We start from the raw sequence: 19481 nt of genomic DNA on the forward strand, positions 1-19481 counted from the left end.
CACTCTTACCTGTCCAGGGCACTGGCACTGTGAGGGGTCTCCAATCAGCACAGATGGACATTGTGCTACCGTGTGCCAGCTTGAGGCGGGCGTGACCTTTGTCCAAGAAACCAGAGCTCTGGCACAGTCTCCCAGAGCTTGGATGAGCCCTGTCTGAATCACCCTGGGTCCAAGTCTCAGAGGACCAAGCTGTGGACAGTTCCCACATGTCCTGGGGCAGGGCAACCAGTTTCCCTCCAAAGGGATGCTTTGGGAGTGGAGGGGCGGCATTTGTAGCGATGGGGACTCATGTCAGTGACCCCTCCTGGGAAGCCTTCCCCAGGGAAACAAGGAGGCTGCACTCCCCAGCGTGACCAGAGCTGGCCCCTCTGAGTGCCAGCTGGTGCCCAAGCGGAGCTGAAATCCACTTGCCCTGCTGGGGATTTTCTGACCTGGCCTTGCCCCACCTGCAGGGTGTGGGCAGCAAGCTGGTTCTGCACCTAAGGCAGGACTGGGGGTGCGGCCTCTGCCTGCGGTGACTTGCCGAGATGGGGGTCACCAGCAACCTCAGTCACACCCTCCTTTCCCTCCCCACTCTCCCCGGGCTTGGCTTGCCTAGCTAAGGGTACATGCGGGTCCAGCCAGTCCACTGTCAGGGGAACTCAAGTCTGAAGGAGCCTGAGGTCCCCCCTTGCTCGGCAGAGGAGAGGCCCTGGGTGTGTGGGCTCTGCCTGCTTCTCCAGCAAACACCTGTCTCGGCTCAGTTTCTCCAGCTGTGCCACGTGGAGTGAGATGGGGTGCTGGGGGACACTTGTGGATGGTGTAACTCAAGATTCCAAGTCATTTGGGAGTCATGCAGAGGGTATGGGATGGGGAAGAAATGGCCTCTGAGCCTGGCGCCATTCCTGCTGACCCTGGGGTAGGAGGGTGTGTGCAGTCTTGAGTAGTGCCAGGATCCAGAAGTGTGTGTGGGGGGGGGCGGTCGGTCAGCCTGGAAACCAGTGGACACCCTTGGGTGGCCTCAGCAGGGCTGGCCGGTCAGGTGGGCAGATTGGGCCCCAGGGCAAGGATCCTGGAGGCCTCCTCAGGCGGCTGGATCAGGAAGGGTAGAGGGCATCGTCCCTGGGGCAGCATCCAGGTCGGCCCTGGATGGACATCTGGCCTCCTCAGGTTCTAGGCTGGGGAAACTGGTGCTTTGTGGTTCGAGGAGCCCCATGGTGGCAGAGACCAAGCTCAGCTCAGAAGCGATGACTCCAGCCAGAGAGGGTGCCAGGGTCACTGGGCGGCGAGACCTCCACCCATCCAGGGAGTTCTCTGTCCAAGCTCCAGAGCATCAGGGGCGCATGGCCATGTGCCAACACCATGCGCACTGCCTTCTGGGTTCTGAACGGAGGACTCAATACCACAAACCCACCTCCTCAGGCTCTGCAGTCAGGCCCTAAGGTTCATGCTGGGAAAAGCCAGGCGCTGGGTGAGGCTCGGAGGACGCAGCTCCCTGCCCCTCCCTGCCCCGCCCCCGCTGCTCCCCACGCTGGTCTCCACCACCCACCTTCACCTAATGAGTGGAAGGGCGCCTGCCTCTCCAACCAGTGAGACCCAGGTGCAGATTGCCCCGTGGTTGCTGGCTCACACATGCCCCTCTCCACACTTTGAAGGAAAGGCGGGTGGTCTGCACCAGAGTGCAGGAGGACGGGGCTCCGGGGAGGATGGCACTCCAGGTAGGGGACCCAGCCAGAGCCAGGCCTGGAGCCAGGCTGCCGACCTCCACCCGTTGCCCTCCCCCTCCAGTACTCCCCACTGTTGAAGAAGCTGTACTGCCAAATCGCCAAGACGTGCCCCATCCAGATCAAGGTGTCCACGCCACCGCCCCCGGGCACGGCCGTGAGGGCCATGCCGGTTTACAAGAAGGCAGAGCACGTGACCGACATCGTGAAGCGCTGCCCCAACCATGAGCTTGGGAGGGATTTCAACGAAGGTGAGTCCCCGCCAGCTCCCAGACCACTGCAGCACCATGGCCAGCGGCCGGATGACCAGCCGAGATGCAGGGTCCAGGGAGTGGGGGCTGACCGTGTGGATGCAGCCATTCCTCCCGGGGCCCCGTTTCTCCCAGCTCTGACTGGGGCTCCAGAGCGGGAGCAGGTGGTCTGGGGTGGGTCTGCAGATCCAGTGGCCAGGTGGAGTCCACATGGGGTGCCCTCCAGTGTGCTGGCCAGGCCTTGGGGCCACCTGGGGCTCAGCAGGATTGCTGAGGACAGAGCTTCTGGGCCAGGCACAGGGCTGGCAGCAGGCCTGAGTCCTGCCTGGGATGCCCAGGGGTCCAGGCCACCAGGCACCGGGCCCCTCTCTGAAGTGGTGTGCCCTCCCGGCAGGACAGTCTGCCCCGGCCAGCCACCTCATCCGCGTGGAGGGCAACAGCCTCTCACAGTATGTGGACGACCCTGTCACCGGCAGGCAGAGTGTCGTGGTGCCCTACGAGCCCCCGCAGGTAGGCCAGGGGCCAGATGGGGTCCCCCAGGTGGAGATTCTGGCTGGCCTCAGGGCTCAGGGGCCCCCACTGAGTGCAGTTGTGTCACGAGGCCCTTGTCTGCCTGGCACCCAGCACTGGTTCTGAGCACCTGCTGTGCACACCGGCGCTCCAGGCCAGGTCTGACGGGCCTCTGTCATGGGTGGGTAGGTGGTCTCTGAGCCTCAGCCTGCCCTCCTGGAGTCTCCTCTTCCTGCCTGTTGGTCCCAACATTGGTCTGGGCCTGGGCTGGACACCAGAGGAGCACAGTGGACGTTCCCAGGCACCTCAGACTCTGGATTGGCCGAGAGAACCAAACCAGCAAGCACTGGTGGGGTGCGGGCATCCAGGCTGGGGCTGGACGTGGCCCTCAGGCCAGACAGGGCATCAGGGGCAGGCGGCCGGAGGAGGAGAGGCTGAGGTAGGGCCTGACCTTTAATCTGAAAGTAGCAGAAGGTCCTGGGGATGGGGACGCCATTCTGGGTCTGATGTGGGGCTCAGCTGGTGGGAAAGGGTGGGGGTGGAGGGAGGCAGAGGGTTGAGGGGACCCATAGAGGTGGTGGTGGGATGGGTGTCCCCGGGGAGAGCAGGTGACTGCCAGGCCCCATCCCTGTACCTGGTTCTGAGACCAGCCCTCCAGGGCCCCACCCCGTGGTCCTCTGAGGGCAGCCCTTTCTGTGAGTGGGACAGACCCCAGGGGTGTGACCCAGCTGCAGCACTCCCTCCTCCCTCTCCCCTCTCCACCTGCCCATGCCTGTCACCTGCCCAGGAAGTGCGTGGCTAGCATGTGTCAGCAGCTCTGTGAAAGCCTGAGTTTTCCAAACCCATGGCGGTTTTGTGTCCCTGACCCAAGGCGTTCATGAAAACTGCCCATTTTGTGGTCCCAGGATGCTCACACATCAAATCCTGGGTTTGTGTCTTGGGCCTTCCCCAAACTCCTCAAGAAATAGAGGTGCTCGGGGATGTCTACCCAGGATGACTGTGGTCCCCTCATCCTTAACAGTGCCTCACATCCTGCCCCAGTGAGTCCACCGCATGCAACACACACACCCAGTCTCACACAGCCTCAGGGCTTGACCTCAGCCTGTGCCACTGATGGCCCAGGCAAAGGGACCACAGACCCTTGCTTCCTGAGAACAGAGACCAGAGACCAGGCCTGAGCCCTCTCAGAACACAGAACCAGCACAGCACTCAGTGCTCAATACACTGGATGGTTGGATAGATGCAGGGATGGGTAATGGGTGGGTGGGTAGATGCATGAGAAGGTGGGTAGATGGGTGGGTGGATGGTGGATGGATGGATGGGTGGGTAGGTGGATGCTGGATGGATGGTGGGTAGATAAGTGGATGAATGGATGGATGGTGGATGGGTGGGTGGGTGGGTAGGTGGATAAGTGGATAGATGAATAGATGATGGGTAAATAGGTGGGTGGATGGATGGTGAGTGGATGGGTGGGTGGGTGGGTGGAAGGGGGTGAGTAAGTGGATGGATAGATTGACAGATGGACGGTGTTTGATTGGATGGATGATGATGACATGAGAACAACAGAGAAGCCCCCCACCCTGTGCCTATCCAGAGCCAGGGCCAGATGTGGTTGATGCCTGCCCTCCTCCTGCCTCCCCGCGTACAGGTGGGGACAGAGTTCACCACCATCCTGTACAACTTCATGTGCAACAGCAGCTGCGTGGGGGGCATGAATCGCCGGCCCATCCTCATCATCATCACCCTGGAGACCCGGGAGTGAGTCTGCCATGATGTGGTGGTGGAGGTGGAGCAGGGCTCAGGCCAGCACCGTGGGGCTTGGCACAGAGCCGGGACGGCAAGGCCAGCTGGGAGAAGGGTCCGCAGGACAGGCTGCTGGGAGGGAGGGACCTCCCCTGCCTCCGGGGCAGGAGCTGGGCCTTGGGAGGGAGGCGGGGCAGGCTGACCTCAGAGCAGCCTGCTGCTCGGGGCTGTGGTTCTTCCTGTGGGAACACTCTGGCCACCCTGCCTCGGTGCTCGGCCCAGGAGGCCAGTCCTGCGGGGCCCACAGTGGGCGGGGAGAGGCAGGGCTGGGCTGGGTTGCTGCAGCTCATGGCTCTGGCTGTGCCGTCCTGACAGTGGACAGGTGCTGGGCCGCCGGTCCTTTGAGGGACGCATCTGTGCCTGTCCTGGCCGTGACCGCAAAGCCGATGAGGACCACTACCGTGAGCAGCAAGCCCTGAACGAGAGCGCCACCAAGAGCGTGGCCGCTGGCAAGCGGGGTGAGTGGGCCCGGCGGTGGTGGGCGGCCGCGCTAAAGGATGGAGCTGGACATGCGGGGAACTTGGGGGGACACGCTAGCATCTCTTAGGCAGATCCAGGCCCTGAATGGTCCTGGGGCCCAGAGGCCTCCCTGGTCCCTGAGCCCCTGGCCAGGGCACCTCATAGGTCCCGGCCCACGTGGCACCCTGGGCTCAGCTCGTCTGGCCTGGCATCTGTCCAGGTTTGCTCCGATCACGTGCTGCGTCCATGGGAGGGCCAGCTTGCATGGGAGTGGGGTGTCTCGAAACCCCGGGCCTCCGCCCTGTGCCCTCCACCTGTGGCCTGGCTCACCTGCCCTGCCTGCCTCCCTGTAGCGTTCAAGCAGAGTCCCCCTGCCATCCCCACCCTGGGCAGCAGCGTGAAGAAGAGGCGGCACGGGGACGAGGACGTATACTACATGCACGTGAGTGAGCACCCCAGGGCCGCGGGGGGACCTGCCTAGCTCTGTCACTTGGGCAGCCCAGGCCGGCGCATCCCAGAGGCCACCAGGGGTGGCCCCCACACCTTCGATGAATCTCCATAGAAGGCAGGGCCTCAAAAGAGAGGAGGCTCCCAGGGAGCCGACCCGACAGGCCACCGCGAGTGAGGCGGGTCCGCCAGGTCAGTGGCTCTGAGCCAGGCCGATCCGACGGTGGAAATTCGGCAGGCATCCCATAATCCTCAGTTCTGGCAGGTGGTGTGTGGCTTGTGTGTCTAGGACAGTTGGCGTGAGGCCACTTGGCTGATGAATCGAGGCACCTCATGCCTCGATGGTCTCCCTCTTCCACAATGGAGCTGAGGGGTTTTAATTCTTCACAGGGAGCCTTTGTTGAAATCCCCCCGTCCCCTGAGCAGGAAGGAGTGGCCATGGTTCCCCTGGACAGGAGGCCTGGCCTGCCACTCAGGTCGTGGTCACTGGTCAGATCTGCTGCAGGGGAAGGGGAAAGGCCAGGGAACCCCGAGGAAGAACACGCTGCTGCCAGCCGGTGTCCTCCTCCGGCTGCGCTGCCCCCTAGGGGCCTGGGCCGGTGGGGTCCTGCGTGCCCCTGGCAGAGCGTCTGCCTCTGTGCTCAGGTGCGCGGCCGGGAGAACTTCGAGATCCTGATGAAGGTGAAGGAGAGCCTGGAGCTGATGGAGCTGGTGCCGCAGCCGCTCGTGGACTCCTACCGGCAGCAGCAGCAGCAGCTCCTGCAGAGGCCGTGAGTGAGCTGGCCGCCCCCGGCTGCCCCTGCTCGGTGCCGGCCACCTGGCTGGGAAGGGGGTGGCTCTGCCCAGCAGGGGAAAGGCAGGAGCACTGAGGTTTTCCTGGCCACTGGGGACCAGCAGTGGGGCCTGGCGGCTCAGGGCTCAGCTCAGGGTGGTCCTGTGGCCGCCCTGGGACCCTGCGTCATGGCCTTCACTATGTTCTCCCTCCAAGGGGCCTTGTGAAGTTTGCTGAGTGGAAAGGTAGGGAGGGTGACGTCAGTGGCATGAGTCAGCTCCACCCACCACAGAGGTCCTGCTGGACAGCAGGGGAAGAGGCTGGGGGCTGGGCCTGGCTGCAGTGGGCAGGAGGCCAGTGAGGAGGCAGCCGCTCTTGAGGCTCAGTGGGTCAGGTCCCCTCTGCCTGCGTGCAGTGGCACTCATGGACATGCCTGGGCCGGGCGAGCTGCCCTGGCCTCCTTAAACGTGGTTCATTGCTTTCCAAGCAGGAGCCCCCTACAGCCTCCATCCTATGGGCCTGTCCTCTCCCCCATGAGCAAGGTGCACGCTGGAGTCAGTAAGCTGCCCTCGGTCAACCAGCTGGTGGGTCAGCCTCCCCCACACAGCTCAGCGGCTGGGCCCAACCTGGGGCCCATGGGTGAGTCCCTCGTGCACTGGAGGCCCCAAGTGGGTTGGGGAGACCCAATACTGGGTCTGGCTAGAGTCACTGTGGCCAAGCTGGTGGGAGGGCACGGGCCGCTCCTCCCCCAGTGGCTCCGGTGGGCAGCAGGGTCCACTGGCAATCCCAGGAGGGCAGAGACGGCATGGTTAGGAGCAGGCGGCTCACAGCCCTGCACCTCCTCTCAGCAGCTGAAGGGGCTGTTGGCCTCACAGAGCCTCAGTTTCCCCACGAGGGAAATGGCATTAGAAGTGCCAGCCTCACTTGTTTTGAGGGTTAAATGATGAAAGGGGGCCCCAGCACTTGCAGGAGGCTCAGCCAGCCATGTGTCTGAAGCTGGGGTGCCCCCAAGGGGTGTCCTGAGACATCCAGACCCCAGCATTAGAGACCCTGAGACCTGTGGTGCTCTGGTGCCCGCTGCTGTCCCTCTGCCCTCTCATGGACTGAGCAGCTTGTACATAGGTCCATACCTCCTAGGGACAGGAGCCAGGGCCCAGGGCTCAGTCCTTGCTTAAGCCTCGGGTGGCCGTGGTCACTGAGCGTCACACTGCCAGCCTTGATGCTGCCTCGGGAGCCTCCTATGGGGCCTGCCTGCTCGGGGACACTGAGGCCCACCTGCCCTCCTGCCCAGGCCCTGGGGTGCTCAACAGCCACAGCCACACGGTGCCGGCCAACGGGGAGATGAACGGCGGCCACAGTTCCCAGTCCATGGTCTCGGGACCCCACTGCTCCCCACCACCGCCCTACCACGCCGACCCCAGCCTTGTCAGGTACGGAGTGTCTGCCTGACGGGGCTCCTACTGTCACCCTGTCAGCAGGGGGTGGTCTCTGCACGCTGGCCGCTGCCCGCCCCCTCCTGTTAATCCACAGCGTAACTGCAAACGGTCCTTAGAAGGGAGAGCACCAGGAACAGGGCTTCTGGCTGATGCCCCCAGGGTTGGGTCCATGGGTGTCCCGAGGGAGCCACAGCTTTGTCTGAGGCCCTGGCCACTGGGCTGAGCCTCCCTGTGAGAGGCTGTTCCCACCCGCCAGGCCTCACCACGAGGCGTCCTGAGGCTCATGCTGCCGTCGTCCCCCGGCCCCCCGCAGCTTTCTAACAGGATTGGGGTGCCCAAACTGCATCGAGTACTTCACCTCCCAAGGGCTGCAGAACATGTATCACCTACAGAACCTAACCATCGAGGTGAGGCTCAGAGGGGGCAGGGGCTGTCCCGGAGGGAACTGCCTTCCAGGGCAGGGGAGCGGGCAGCCTTTCCCTGGGTGGGCGGAGCCTGGCCACAGCGCTCACTTCCCCCTGGAGGCAGCTCTCGAAGCTGCAGGCGAGCTCCACCGGGTGGGGAGGAGGCTGGTGGACTTGCAGCGGGGCCTCTGGGAGCTGGGCTTCAGGTTGTCTCTGGTCAGAGTCTTCTGGTGCCCTGAGTCAGGCTGCCTTTGATTTTAGGGGCTGGGCTGTTTCCAAGGCCTAAAGTGTCAGTGCAGGAGTCAGAGGGGGTGGGTTTAGTTCAGAACCATGTACGCTAAGGCTCAGAGAAGGCAAGCAGCTGGCCCAAAGCCACGCAGCTCATCCTGCATTTGGCAACCACACATTCTGGGTCCAGAGTTGGGGGCTGGAAGGACCCCAGGCAGCTGTTTTGAGCAAGCAGCCATGCTGTCTCTGGTTTCAGTACGAACACTGGCAGGCTGGAGCCGGACTGGTCTGCAGTGGCTTAGGGTTGCCCTGACAGCTGGACAGGTCCATCGGACACAGCAGTCAGCCCTCGGGGCTGCAGCTCTGTGCCTCGGGCCCTCTGCTGTCCCTGCTTCTCGGCCAGCTGGCTCACCCAGGTCAGAGGCCAGCTTTGAACCTGGCCCAGGGTCCCAGGCCAAAGGTGCAGATTTGTCTGAGGGAGCCGGGGTGAGAGCCTGGCCACTCGCTGAGGGTGGTCATGGCTGTGTCCACTTACCACCCTCCCCAGGCTATCCCCATGGCCCTCCTGGCCAGCTCACAGGGCCCAGGTCAACTGAGCCTCACCAGCGCTGTTCATGAGCCTGGTGTGGGGAGCAGGGGTGGCGGGTGGCGGAAGCTCAGGGCTGATCCGGGATTACTGCCAGCTAATAGCACCGAGGGGTGCCCCAAGGCTGGGAGGCAGGTCATCCACCCGGCCCCATCTCTACCCTGACTGTGGCCAGGGCCCTGCTGGACACGGCCCCAGGAGGACTTCCACGCACTTCTCAGCAACCCTGCCAAGATGTGGTGTGGCCCAACACCAAACACGGGGTCCTGTGCTGCCCTCTTCTGGGCCCCTCCAGATGACAGTGCCCCTGGGCAGGGGCTTCCTTGCGGGTGGGGCGTCTCTAGGAGAAGGCCACCAGCTGGTCATGTGATCCTGCAGCTCTTCTCCTGCCCCCGGGGGGCGCCACTCTTGCAGGACCTCGGGGCCCTGAAGATCCCTGACCAGTACCGCATGACCATCTGGAGGGGGCTGCAGGACTTGAAGCAGGGCCATGACTGTGGCCAGCAGCTGCTGCGCTCCAGCGGCAACACGGCCACCATCTCCATTGGCGGCTCGGGGGAGCTGCAGCGGCAGCGGGTCATGGAGGCCGTGCATTTCCGCGTGCGCCACACCATCACCATCCCCAACCGCAGCGGCCCCGGAGTGGCCGGCCCCGACGAGTGGGCGGACTTCGGCTTCGACCTGCCTGACTGCAGGTCCCGCAAGCAGCCCATCAAGGAGGAGTTCACAGAGAGTGAGAGCCACTGAGGGCCCGGCCTCCCCGGCGCCTGCCACGGTCGCGCTTGGCCTCAGTGGCAAGACCTTTGGGCTGTGCCCGGAGAAAAGGCAGGGTCCTCCCAGTGTGCACCGCTTCCAAGGGGACATCACTGGCCTTCTCCAGCCACCGGAGATGCACATTGCGCCTGAATCCCTGTGGGAAACTCTGGAGCTGCCTGCCCGCAGGCTGGCCAGGTTGGGCGTGGGCTGGTGCTGGGCAGGCTGTCCCTGGCAGGAGGAGCCACACCAGCGTCTGTTCTTTGGGGACTCTGCCCTCTCCCAACCAAGCAAGGACTCCTCTGCTGATGTTCTGCCAAAAAGTATTTCTGGTGTCTTTTTGTTCTGGGTAGCGGTGAGCAGCGGGTGACTGCCCTGAAACACGGTCACCGGCAGGTTGAGTCCAAACTGTGGTGCCCAAGGTGGGGCTGGGGACTCCTCTGCGGGACCTGAGGATGGCTCTGTCCCCTGCACACCCACTCGCAGTGACCGTGTCTTTCCTGCTCAAATCAGAGCTGGCTGGAACTGGACGGTGGACGAGGGCATGGCCCCTCCTTGGAGGCCAGGAAGCTTCTGGCACCTGCCTCCAGCAGGCACCCCCGCGAGCACCTGGCCGCCGTCACCGAGAGAGGTGACGGAGAGGAGGGGGATAGCACGTCGCGGGGACTACTGGAAATCGTCAACATTTGATAAAATGTGCTCTTTTGTACGTGGAGGGTCACTGTGGTGTAGTTTTGTCCTTGAGTTCCACTCTGAGCCGTCCCGGGTTCTACCTGGCACATCTTTTTTGCTTCCCACGTGTTGCCAACAAGCCCGGCTCAGAAGGGGACGAGCCGGGGCGGGGGGGGGGGGCTGTCACGTGTCCCCAGGATGGACAGCGGTGGAGGAGGGAAACCGAGCAGCACTCAGGAACGTCCTTCCCTGTCCTCTGTGGGGGTGTCACAGGTCCACCTCAGGCCCGAGGCCGGTGCTGCGCTGGTGGCAGTTTCCTGTTCTCAGGGGATGGCACTGAGGCAGGGACGGGGGCCCGGCCTTGATGGAGCCTAAGGACAGGACTCCACAGGTGAGGGGAGACGTTGGCAGGGGCCACCTGTGGGCCCGTCCGTCTGCGAGGACCCTCCTGAGCCTCCGTAGCCAGAGCACCTGCAGTCAGGGGAGGGCAGGAGGCCTCAGTGGAGGAGGTCATCCTTGATGGTCCTCCTTGGCCTCCAGTGTGTGATGAGACCAGCCCCTCTGCTCCACTTGCAGGACGATGTGGCCCTGGGGCCAGCCGCTGGCCCTCTGCCAGGGTACACTCAGAGTTGGTTCCTTCAGGCCTGGCTCTCCTCTAATGTCATTTAGCAGAGACACTGAAGCCCCCAGGCCAGAGGGTGGTGCAGACCAGCTCCAGACCAGGACTTGGTCCCGGGAGGCTGCCATCGTCCACCACTCCAAAGCAGGAGTGTGTGCTGACACAGGCACAGCCACCACACGCCACCACATCCTTCTCAGGACCTTGAAGGACACAGATGCCTGGGTGCACGTAGGGTGGGAGTGGCCAGCAACTGTCAGGGCTGCCCAGGAGGCTCCCACTGCAGGCCAAGGATGACCACAGGGTCTCCAACATCTCCCTCCAGCTCTGGGGCAGGCATTGACTGCAGCTGCCAGGGGGCTGCCGTCTCCCTGGACACGCCCCCCCACCCAGGGACCCGCTGCAGCTGTGGGCTCCGGCCTGCTGGGTGCAGGTGGCTCCTGGCCGAGCGTTGGCTCACCTCCACCTGCACAGTGCAGGCCTGGCTTTGCTGGTCATTGCACAGAAGAGGAAACCAAGGCAGACAGGGTGGCCCCCTCAGGGCTGACGCTGGTTCTGCCCCTGCAGCAGCTCAGGAGCCGTGCAGGTCCCTCCTGACCTGGTCCTTAGCCCGTCTCAGGAGCACCGAAGTGCCAGAGTGGCTACCCCTAGCAGGCACGCTCCCTGCTCGCCCCAGTGAAGGAGGCTGTGTTCCGGGGGTGGGCGGCTCAGGGCCTGGAGGGGCCCCCGCTCAGACGTCCACAGAAGGATGGGCAGTTGGAGAACACGCTGGAGGTGCTGTCTCCAGAGCAGGCCAAGGACACTGGTGCTCCTCAGGCCCCCTGGCCTGTCGTCGGCCTTCAGCACCCTGGCACTGCCGACAGAGGACTTGGGGTGAACGGCCCAAGGCTCTGCCAGGGCTGGAGGGGGTGCTCATTGCCCGGAACCCACCTCCTCATGAGGTTGAACGTCCTGGTCAACAAAACTCAAAAATTAAGAAAAAAATAAAACTTCAGGGCCCAAGGTCCTCCCAGCAGCACCCGGGCGGTAGCCTGGAAGGTGTGGTCAGCCGGATGCCCTCTGCTGAGCCAGGACGGGCGGGAAGGCCCGACACCCCACAGCCCAGGGGTCTCTGCAGTCTCTGGTGGCTCTGGCCATGTCCAGGCGTCAGCACCAGGCCTGGGCTGCGGGAGCAGTCACCAAGCTCAGTGTCCTCCCTTGGTGCCAGGGCTGGTGTGCAGGAATCTGGCTCAGAGGGAAGCTGGGGTTGGAGCACGCACGGGATGCTCTAAGGCTGGGACCAGCGCCACCCGTGTCCTCGGAGACTGCGCTCCTTCCAGCAGTATTAGTGGACGCATTCCAGCGCAGACTGTCTTCGGTAATGTAATCTTGGGGAAATGTGTTATTTTTTTAGCTGTGTTTTGGCGGGAACTTTTGTTTTGTAACCTAATAAAGCACGTTTTCGGATGACAGGCTCTTGAGGCTAAACCCTCTCCCGGGCTCCAGAGGATCATCCTGAGGTCCTCATGGTCCTTGTCACATGGCAGCAAACTCAGAGAGACGGGGCGTAGGCAGGAAGTGTGCGGGCCCCGCTGGTCGTGAGCACTCGCATCTCTCTCTCTGGCTGTCAGTCCCTCTGACTGGGCTGGGGTGGAGGGTCCCCTGCCCTCACCCCAGGAGAGGACGTGTGGGCAAGGGAGTGGCCTCCCAGGGGCCTGGCCACCTCAGGCCCCAAGTTCAGGCCCCCAACCCCTCGTCCCTACTGGGTCCCTGGCTTTAGAAGGGTCACTGGCTTCCAGGCACGTCACAGACACCCTCGGGGACACGGGTAGTCAGGCACATGCACGCTCCTCGGCAGGACCCAGGGGGACGGACGGAACCCAGGGATGGCTCCCGGCAGGCTTGCAGCCACCTGGGCTTCACTTTGGTCCCCGGGTCTCAGATTTCTCAGCTTTGGAGTTGTGAACGAGGCATCAGGAACCTGTCACCGCAAGATGAGGCTGGGGAGGCTGCTCAGCCTTGAGGGAGGCCAGTCTGAAGCAGAGTCGGATGAACAAGAGGCCCGAGGCAAGGTGGGGAGAGGCCCACGCTCCCCCCTGCTGCCCTGGAGCTCCCCTGGGGTCCCCATGCTGGCCGTCGAGCACAGGGAGGCCCAGCGACACCCTTCCATCTGCGTCTTCCCTGGAGCACGTCTTTGCCCATGAGCAGCTGGGCCCTTCCCGGATTCACGTCCATCCCCGGGTCCACCGTAGTGGGCTGAGCGGGACACACTTCCCCCCCTTCCCGGGACGGGACTCTGGACCACAGGCACCAGTTCCTCAGAACTGGACGGGGGCGAGGACTGGGATGACTCATTTGGGACAGCCACCCACAGCACAGACGCCGGGCGCTGACCGCCCTGCGGAACCAGAGCAGCTGGTGCCTTCAGGGCCAGTTTCAATCTGTGCTTTAAAACAACGTGGTTTGGGGGTGGACGGCCAGTCAGCTTCTCACGCTGTGACCAACGACGGCTTAGACGAGGTGATTTTGGCTCACGGTTTCGGAGGCTCAGCCCGCTGCGGCCGACTCCACGGCTCTCCCAGGTGAGGCAGGCTGTCACGGGGGAGGGACGGCAGAGGACCCTGCTCCTCCCAAGACGGCCAGGAAGCAGGGAGAGGGGAAGGTCCCCAGGGAAGACGCACCGCCCAGGGCAGTCCCGGGCCTCCTCCTCCAGCCAGCCCCCCGGGCCCCAGTTACCACCATGGCCCCATCCACGGGATGGACTGATGAGGTCTCACAGGAGGGTCACTTCGCCTCTGGACAGTGCTGCGTTAGCACAGGGGCTGGGAATGCCTGGTGCCCACCACAACACAGGGGGTGAGAAGTACAGTTATTTTCAAATACACAAAAACACCTCCGATAGGTCTGATTTTTAAAAAGATGAGCTGGGCACAAAGCAGAGCTGCCCCGCTGTAAGGCCCCGTCCCTCATAGAAATGCTTCCACAAGGAACGAGAGGCCGGATCCGGAAACGGTGTCCACGCCTACACAGGTGGACTTTGGCGCATGTCCTCTGACTGGAAAGGAAGTCTGTCTGCCAGCAGGAATAGTGAGTGTGCGTCACCCAGTGCTGTGGCCATCCCACGACGTGGGCACGCCAGACGACGCATGCACCACCTCCCACATTCTCCGGGGAACTGTCACTGCGGTGATCACCAGAAAAGGCCTGAGGACACACGCAGCTGCTTGGGGCGCTCGGCCAGCCCTCAGGGGCTCAAGTGGAGGTCACCCGTGGGCGACACCATCCAGACCCGACTCGCAGTCCCCCTGAGGACTGACCAGCAGGACTCCAGGCCTGTCGAGAAGGCCGGCCAGAGAGGCTCAGGCCTGCACTGATGCAGGGAAGCAGCTTTGTCACTGGCCGAGGTCACGTGAAAGCCAGATTCCACCAGCAGGGAGACACCGCGTCCAAGGGCTCCTTTCTTGTTTCCAGCAACCATGTCACGGAGGTCCTGCTTCTCCTCAGTCACAGGAGGAAGTAGAACAGGCCGGGGGCAGCGCAGGGCTAGTCTTGCCCATAGAAGCCACCACTGCCAGGGCTCCCAGGACTGCTGGTGGCCTCCGTGGACATGGCCCTGAGGAACTGCCCCCTGGAGACTCAGGGGGCCTCTTCCTTGGCAGAGGCTCCTGTGCACAGGCTCAGGGTGAAACCAGCAGCTGGGAGACAGAGGTCACTCCCCTGGTGGACGTGAGGAGGTCCCAGACTTCTGGGGTCAGTCTGGGGGGCTCTTTGGAGGTGCCCACTCAGGACACGTGATGCCCACCAGAGCCAGGAGTCTGGACAGGGCTGCCATGTTGCACACCTGGGACTCGAGAACATTCCTACCGAGGGTCACCAAGGTGGCAGTCACAAGCACAGACGTGCAGTCAGCGGGCGGCGCCTGGGTCAACTTCCTGCCTGAGGGGGCCAGTGGCTGTCCAACTCCCTGGAAAGGGCATCTGGCCGGGAAGCTGGCAGACACTCCCAAGTCCCTTCTGAGGACCTGCAGGTTCCTAGAGCATCTAAGGATGTCTCCATACGGGGCCTGGTGGTGGCTGGCCTGGGAGTGGGAGCAGAGGGACAGGGAGAGACCTGTCCAGTGATGCCCAAGGGCTCTGATCATCCACTGCAGCTGCCCAGGGAACCACACGCCAGCTGACTCTCGCAGGTCTAGAGCGGAGCATGCGGTGGCTAGAAGGGGCGGCTGGCGTCCTCCAGACCACCCACAACCGGCCTGCAGCTGGTCAGCGGAGGGGCCTTTGTGGGGAGGGAGGGGCGTGGGGAGGGAGGGGCCGGGGGCAGCCATTTGCAGGACAGCTTCGACCTCATGCCACCAGGCAGCCACCAGACAGCTCTGCACGCAGCCACAAAGAACCACAGGCTCTGGGACAAGCACACGTGGAATGTCACCTTCACGGGACAGCTTCATGCACTGAGCCTTGGGGACACACCCTTGACCCCAAACTGTCAAGCCAGGCTCTCGCCAGCGAGTTTGAGGTGGTTTTCTGTTGGTTTGCCCGTGGTTCGTCCTGGGGATGGAACCTGCAGGTGCCTTACCACTGAGCTTCCCGTCCACCTCAGAGGACGGGTCCAGGAGTCCCATCAGTCCTTTCCCTGGACGTACTCTCCCACTAGCTCTGAAGCTTCTGTTCCGTTTTCCACCCATTAACTACACCCTTTGTTTCCTCGCCTGCTTTGGAAGTGGTTTAAAGGAGACCCGAAGGTGACTGAAGACCACCTGTGACCTTCTTCATCTCACGGCTCGTTGCCAGCTGCTACCCGACAGGAGGAAACTGGAGACGACAAACTTCATTTGGGAAAATCATAAACTGGGGACACCCCAGCGAAGGGCGTACATTGTCCTTAAGAACCTGGAGGTGCACACCCAAGCCCTGCTCCTGGAGAGGCTGAGGCCGGAGGACGGCACGCTCACCCCCCCTCAGCTCTGTTACGGCTTGGATGCCAGTGTCCCTCGAAGCTCACGAGTGAGAGGGTCCAGGAGGGTTAGAGTGGGAGGATTGGGTCACGAGAGCCTTAACCCGACCAGTGCGTTGATCCGCCTGAACGGATCCACTGGGTGGGGACTGTGGGCAGCTGGGGTGCGGCTGGAGGAGGAGGGTCACTTGGGTTGTATCTGTGTGTGGTCCAGGGAGCTCTCTCCGCTTCCTAATGCGAGTCCTGAGCTGACCTTCCGCCGGGACTTCTGCCTCATATCAGGCCCACGGCCCTGGGCCAGCCCTCTGTTCCAAGCCAGCCTGGCCGTTCTGGATGCCTCCCTTTCCCTGGGCTTGTACACGTCACACGTCACTTGTCACTCCCATGGCACGTGCTGCTGGCAGGGAGGGGCCTGCAGCGTCAGCCGGGCTGAGCTCGGGAACCCTGAGCCCAACTTTCCCTCTCATAACTATTCGTGTCAGGTCTTTTGGTCACAGCAGCAAGACCCTGCCTTGAAATAAAGTGAAAAGTCGGGGACGTAGCTCAGGGGAAGAGAGCTGGCCAGCACGGGCAGGCAAGGCCCTGGGTCCCCTCTCCAGCACCGCGGGGGAGGTGGGGGGAGAGAGAGAGAGAGAGAGGGATTACAGAAGAAGAAAACGGCAGGCCAACAGCCCTCAAAGACGAAGACACTAAAATTCTTAGCAAAAATTTAGGGAAGTGAATCCAAAGGCAGCATGGTCCAGTGGGGCTCAGGCCAGCGCTGGGCAGCCTCAACCTTAGCTCACCCACTCAGCAGCTCAGTGGGTGCAGCCAGTGAGGGGCGGAAGACGAGGTTCTCAACCTGACACCAACGTCACGTTGCACGGTGGAGGCTGCAGGCCTCCCTTCAAACCCCAGCCAGGCATGGCCTCCCTGCCTCCTCAGTACCACAGGACCGGCCCTGGCCAGTGCGGCCAGTAAGGGGAAGAAAAGGGAGGAGGGGAGAAGTGGTGAGAGACAGACGGGGAGAAAAGGAGGAAAGAGGAACAACCGCAGTGAAAGGGAGGAGCCGTCTCCATTCAGGGTCCTGCGCACGCTGCAGAACGAGCTTCCCGAGGTCTCAGATGCAAGTATGCGCGTCCAGTCCTGCCCTACCCAGCAGCAGCCAGCAGCCACTTACAAAGGCACCGCAGTGTCACACAGGCGCACTGGCCCTGGGCGCTGAAGGCCCAGGGCAGACAGACAGCAAAGCCGACGTCGGGCAACGCAGCCCGGCTGACCTGCCGGCCCCTCCCTGCCGGCGGCAGGTGCCCTGGGAAGTGACATGTGACCGTACAACCCACGGGGAAAGGTGAGGCATCCAGAACGGCCAGGCTGGCTGGAACAGAAGCTCGCTGGACGACCCGGCACCCTCCTTTCAGGACTTAGTCAGAGGTGACAGGGGTGGAGCCCCCGTGATGCAGGGGAAACGGCCGGACAAGAGGACACAGGAGACTGGTCCTGCAAAGGCAGAGGCAGCTCCCTGAAGGAAGGAGTCGCCTCGGGGCACCGCAGTGTCCCGTGGACGGCGCACAGAGACGTGCCTGTGGGAACACGAGGTTAAGGGAGCAAATCTACAGACTGGGCCCGCCGGGCTGCCCACCGGCCTTCCTCTCCAAGAAGTGAGCCACCTGCAGTCCTGCCAGGCTAGGTGGACAGGCCAGTTCACTGCAGGAGAAACGCAGGCCCAAGATAATGTCCATCAGAGGAGCCCAAGTCACCCCGAAGGGGGAGACTTTTGTGGTTTCACAGACCAGTCCCTGAAAGTCAGGGAGATAAGAATGATTCCTCTTAAGTATGAAATCTGTAAGAACTTATGGTCAAGAATCCACTTAGAACCAGTCGCCATGGGCCAGGGGACTTGAAAGTCTGATGTCGACCTGCTGTCAGTCAAAAGTCAAGAGGTGGACCTGGGCAGGACTCTCCAGAAACTTTTCTGGGACCCCCAATAAAGCTGGAGTGCAGGAGGGGCCCACTGCCCTGTCCTCTCTGAGAAGACCCACTCCGTCCCTTGAGAGTGTCCCCTTCCCTTTTCCCATCCCTTCAGTAAACTCATTCCTGTTACTCTGAGGGGCATGTCTGAAATCTCTCTGACTCGATCACAAGACTCAGGGTTTAAGGGGGTCTTCACGCTGCCTCAGTTTCTCTGAATGCCCCAGCCCTGTAATGCCACAAGCAGCTGGCTAGCGGGCAGCAGTGTGGTCCTGCTCCTGGCCTGGGTGGCTGCGTCCCCAGGGTCCTAGTGGGGCCTCCCGCTCCTGCCCCACAGACTTGAGGACATGGAGCTAAGAAGCCAGACACAGGACAAGCCCCGAGTGACCCCCCCACAAGGGACACCCACGAGGGACACAGAGTGGCATTGCTGGCACTAGGGGCTGGTGTTTCGTAGGGACAGAGTTTCAGTTTGGAAGGCGGCTGCAGGTGACAGTGGCCCAGCAGGGTGAATGCACCTAAGCCCTGAACCGTCCACTTAAAATGTTCACACAGCAAATTCTACTCATGGGCAAGCTGCTTGAGAGGGCGAGAGGAGTGGGGACGCCAGGCCCCATGACACCTGCGCTCCACAGCTGCCTCCTGCCCAGACTCGCCCGAGTTTTTATCTACTCCTCCTGTTAAGGATGCTCTGAATGGCATGTTCAGCAGGGGTCAGCCCAGCCTGCTGGGCACACGACATGTCCTGAACAGCCTGGGCTGAATGGCCACGTGTGGCAGCACAGCCTCGCTGTGGCCCCGGAGCTCACCAATGTCTCACGTTCGGGGGGTTTTGGAAAGTTCCCTGGTTGCTCTTTCAGTTCTGTGTGGCATCTGGCCCAGGCCCGCGTTCTCCACGGAGGAACGTTTTCATGCCGTAACTGAAGCATCCCATTCACAGAATCGTACGTTCAGATAACACCGAGACCAGGTCAGGGCGCTTTGCAAACCCAGAACACGTGTGGCCAGCCAGAACACCATCAGTGCCCAGAGCCTCGGGGTCCTCCCATCCCCAGCCAGACTGCGGCTGCAGCCAAGGGGGGTTCAGGAAGGTCAGGCCGGGCAGTCAGCGCTGCGCTCGGGGAGTCTGGTTCTGCGTCTGGGTGGCCTGCTCCTCGAGCTGCTGGAGTTCAGGTCAGAAACCAGCCTGTTTGCTGCAAGTGCTTCTGGGCCACCTTCTTGTCACACGATTCTCCTGTGCCTGAGGAAGCGTGCAGAGGGGGGTTGCAGCGTGGACCCCAGAGCATCCGGCTCTCAGGTTGCAACCCTGTCTGCAGCGCCTCATCTGAAGTGATGCAAGCTCTCCACGCAGGCCGGGCCGGGCCGGTTCCGCCCTCCCTGTGGTCACACACTTGGGGGTCCAGTGGGCAGTCCCTGTCCACTGGCAGGAGGCAGGTTTCCATGCAAACAAAAACACACCTGAAAGTCCAGAGGGGTCCTGGAAGTCTTGCCTCGGGTGTGTCCCATGAGAGGCCCCTACCTGAATGTCACTTCCCCAGGGTGTGTCCCATGAGAGGCCCCTACCTGAATGTCACTTCCCCAGGGTGTGTCCCTGAGAGGCCCCTACCTGAATGTCCCCCTTGTATGGGGAGGTTTGCCAGGCCATAAACACCAGAGGGAGTGCAGACCCGGCGGTGGGCCAGGCCAGCTCTGTGGTGAGACTCCTGCCCAGGTGGCACAGCTGACCCCACAGCTGGTCTGCTGATGGGCAGGTCATGGAAGTCTGCGGCACCTCTCCAGATGGTGCTGCAGGCACTAGGAGGCACACTCAGCCACGCAGATACTGCCACCTGCTGGCGGGCCACGTCCCACATGGTGGAGTGAGCTTAGGAAGGAGGAAGGGAGAGAGGGAGACAGCTGATCCCCGCACTCAAGGACTGCACCTGCACCAAATCCCGGGCCAGGTGCGTCTTGCCA

The 19481-nt window shown here is 62.6% G+C and overlaps 1 protein-coding gene across 2 annotated transcripts in view; it reads left to right on the forward strand.

Annotated features, from left to right (window-relative positions):
* Tp73 (tumor protein p73) overlaps nt 1–10042 on the forward strand; it is a 47508-nt gene extending 37466 nt beyond the window's left edge. For both annotated transcript variants that reach the window (XM_027947763.2, XM_071617276.1), the window contains 10 exons: nt 1768–1954; nt 2349–2464; nt 4113–4222; nt 4583–4725; nt 5080–5168; nt 5819–5943; nt 6436–6584; nt 7237–7375; nt 7695–7788; nt 9014–10042. In XM_027947763.2, coding sequence (XP_027803564.1) covers nt 1768–1954; nt 2349–2464; nt 4113–4222; nt 4583–4725; nt 5080–5168; nt 5819–5943; nt 6436–6584; nt 7237–7375; nt 7695–7788; nt 9014–9346 — 1485 coding nt within the window. In that variant the 3' untranslated portion in view covers nt 9347–10042. The remainder of the gene's footprint in view (nt 1–1767; nt 1955–2348; nt 2465–4112; nt 4223–4582; nt 4726–5079; nt 5169–5818; nt 5944–6435; nt 6585–7236; nt 7376–7694; nt 7789–9013) is intronic.
* Nucleotides 10043–19481: the final 9439 nt, after the last annotated feature.

This window comes from Marmota flaviventris, chromosome 10 (assembly GCF_047511675.1).
Source record: "Marmota flaviventris isolate mMarFla1 chromosome 10, mMarFla1.hap1, whole genome shotgun sequence".
NCBI lineage: Eukaryota > Metazoa > Chordata > Mammalia > Rodentia > Sciuridae > Marmota > Marmota flaviventris.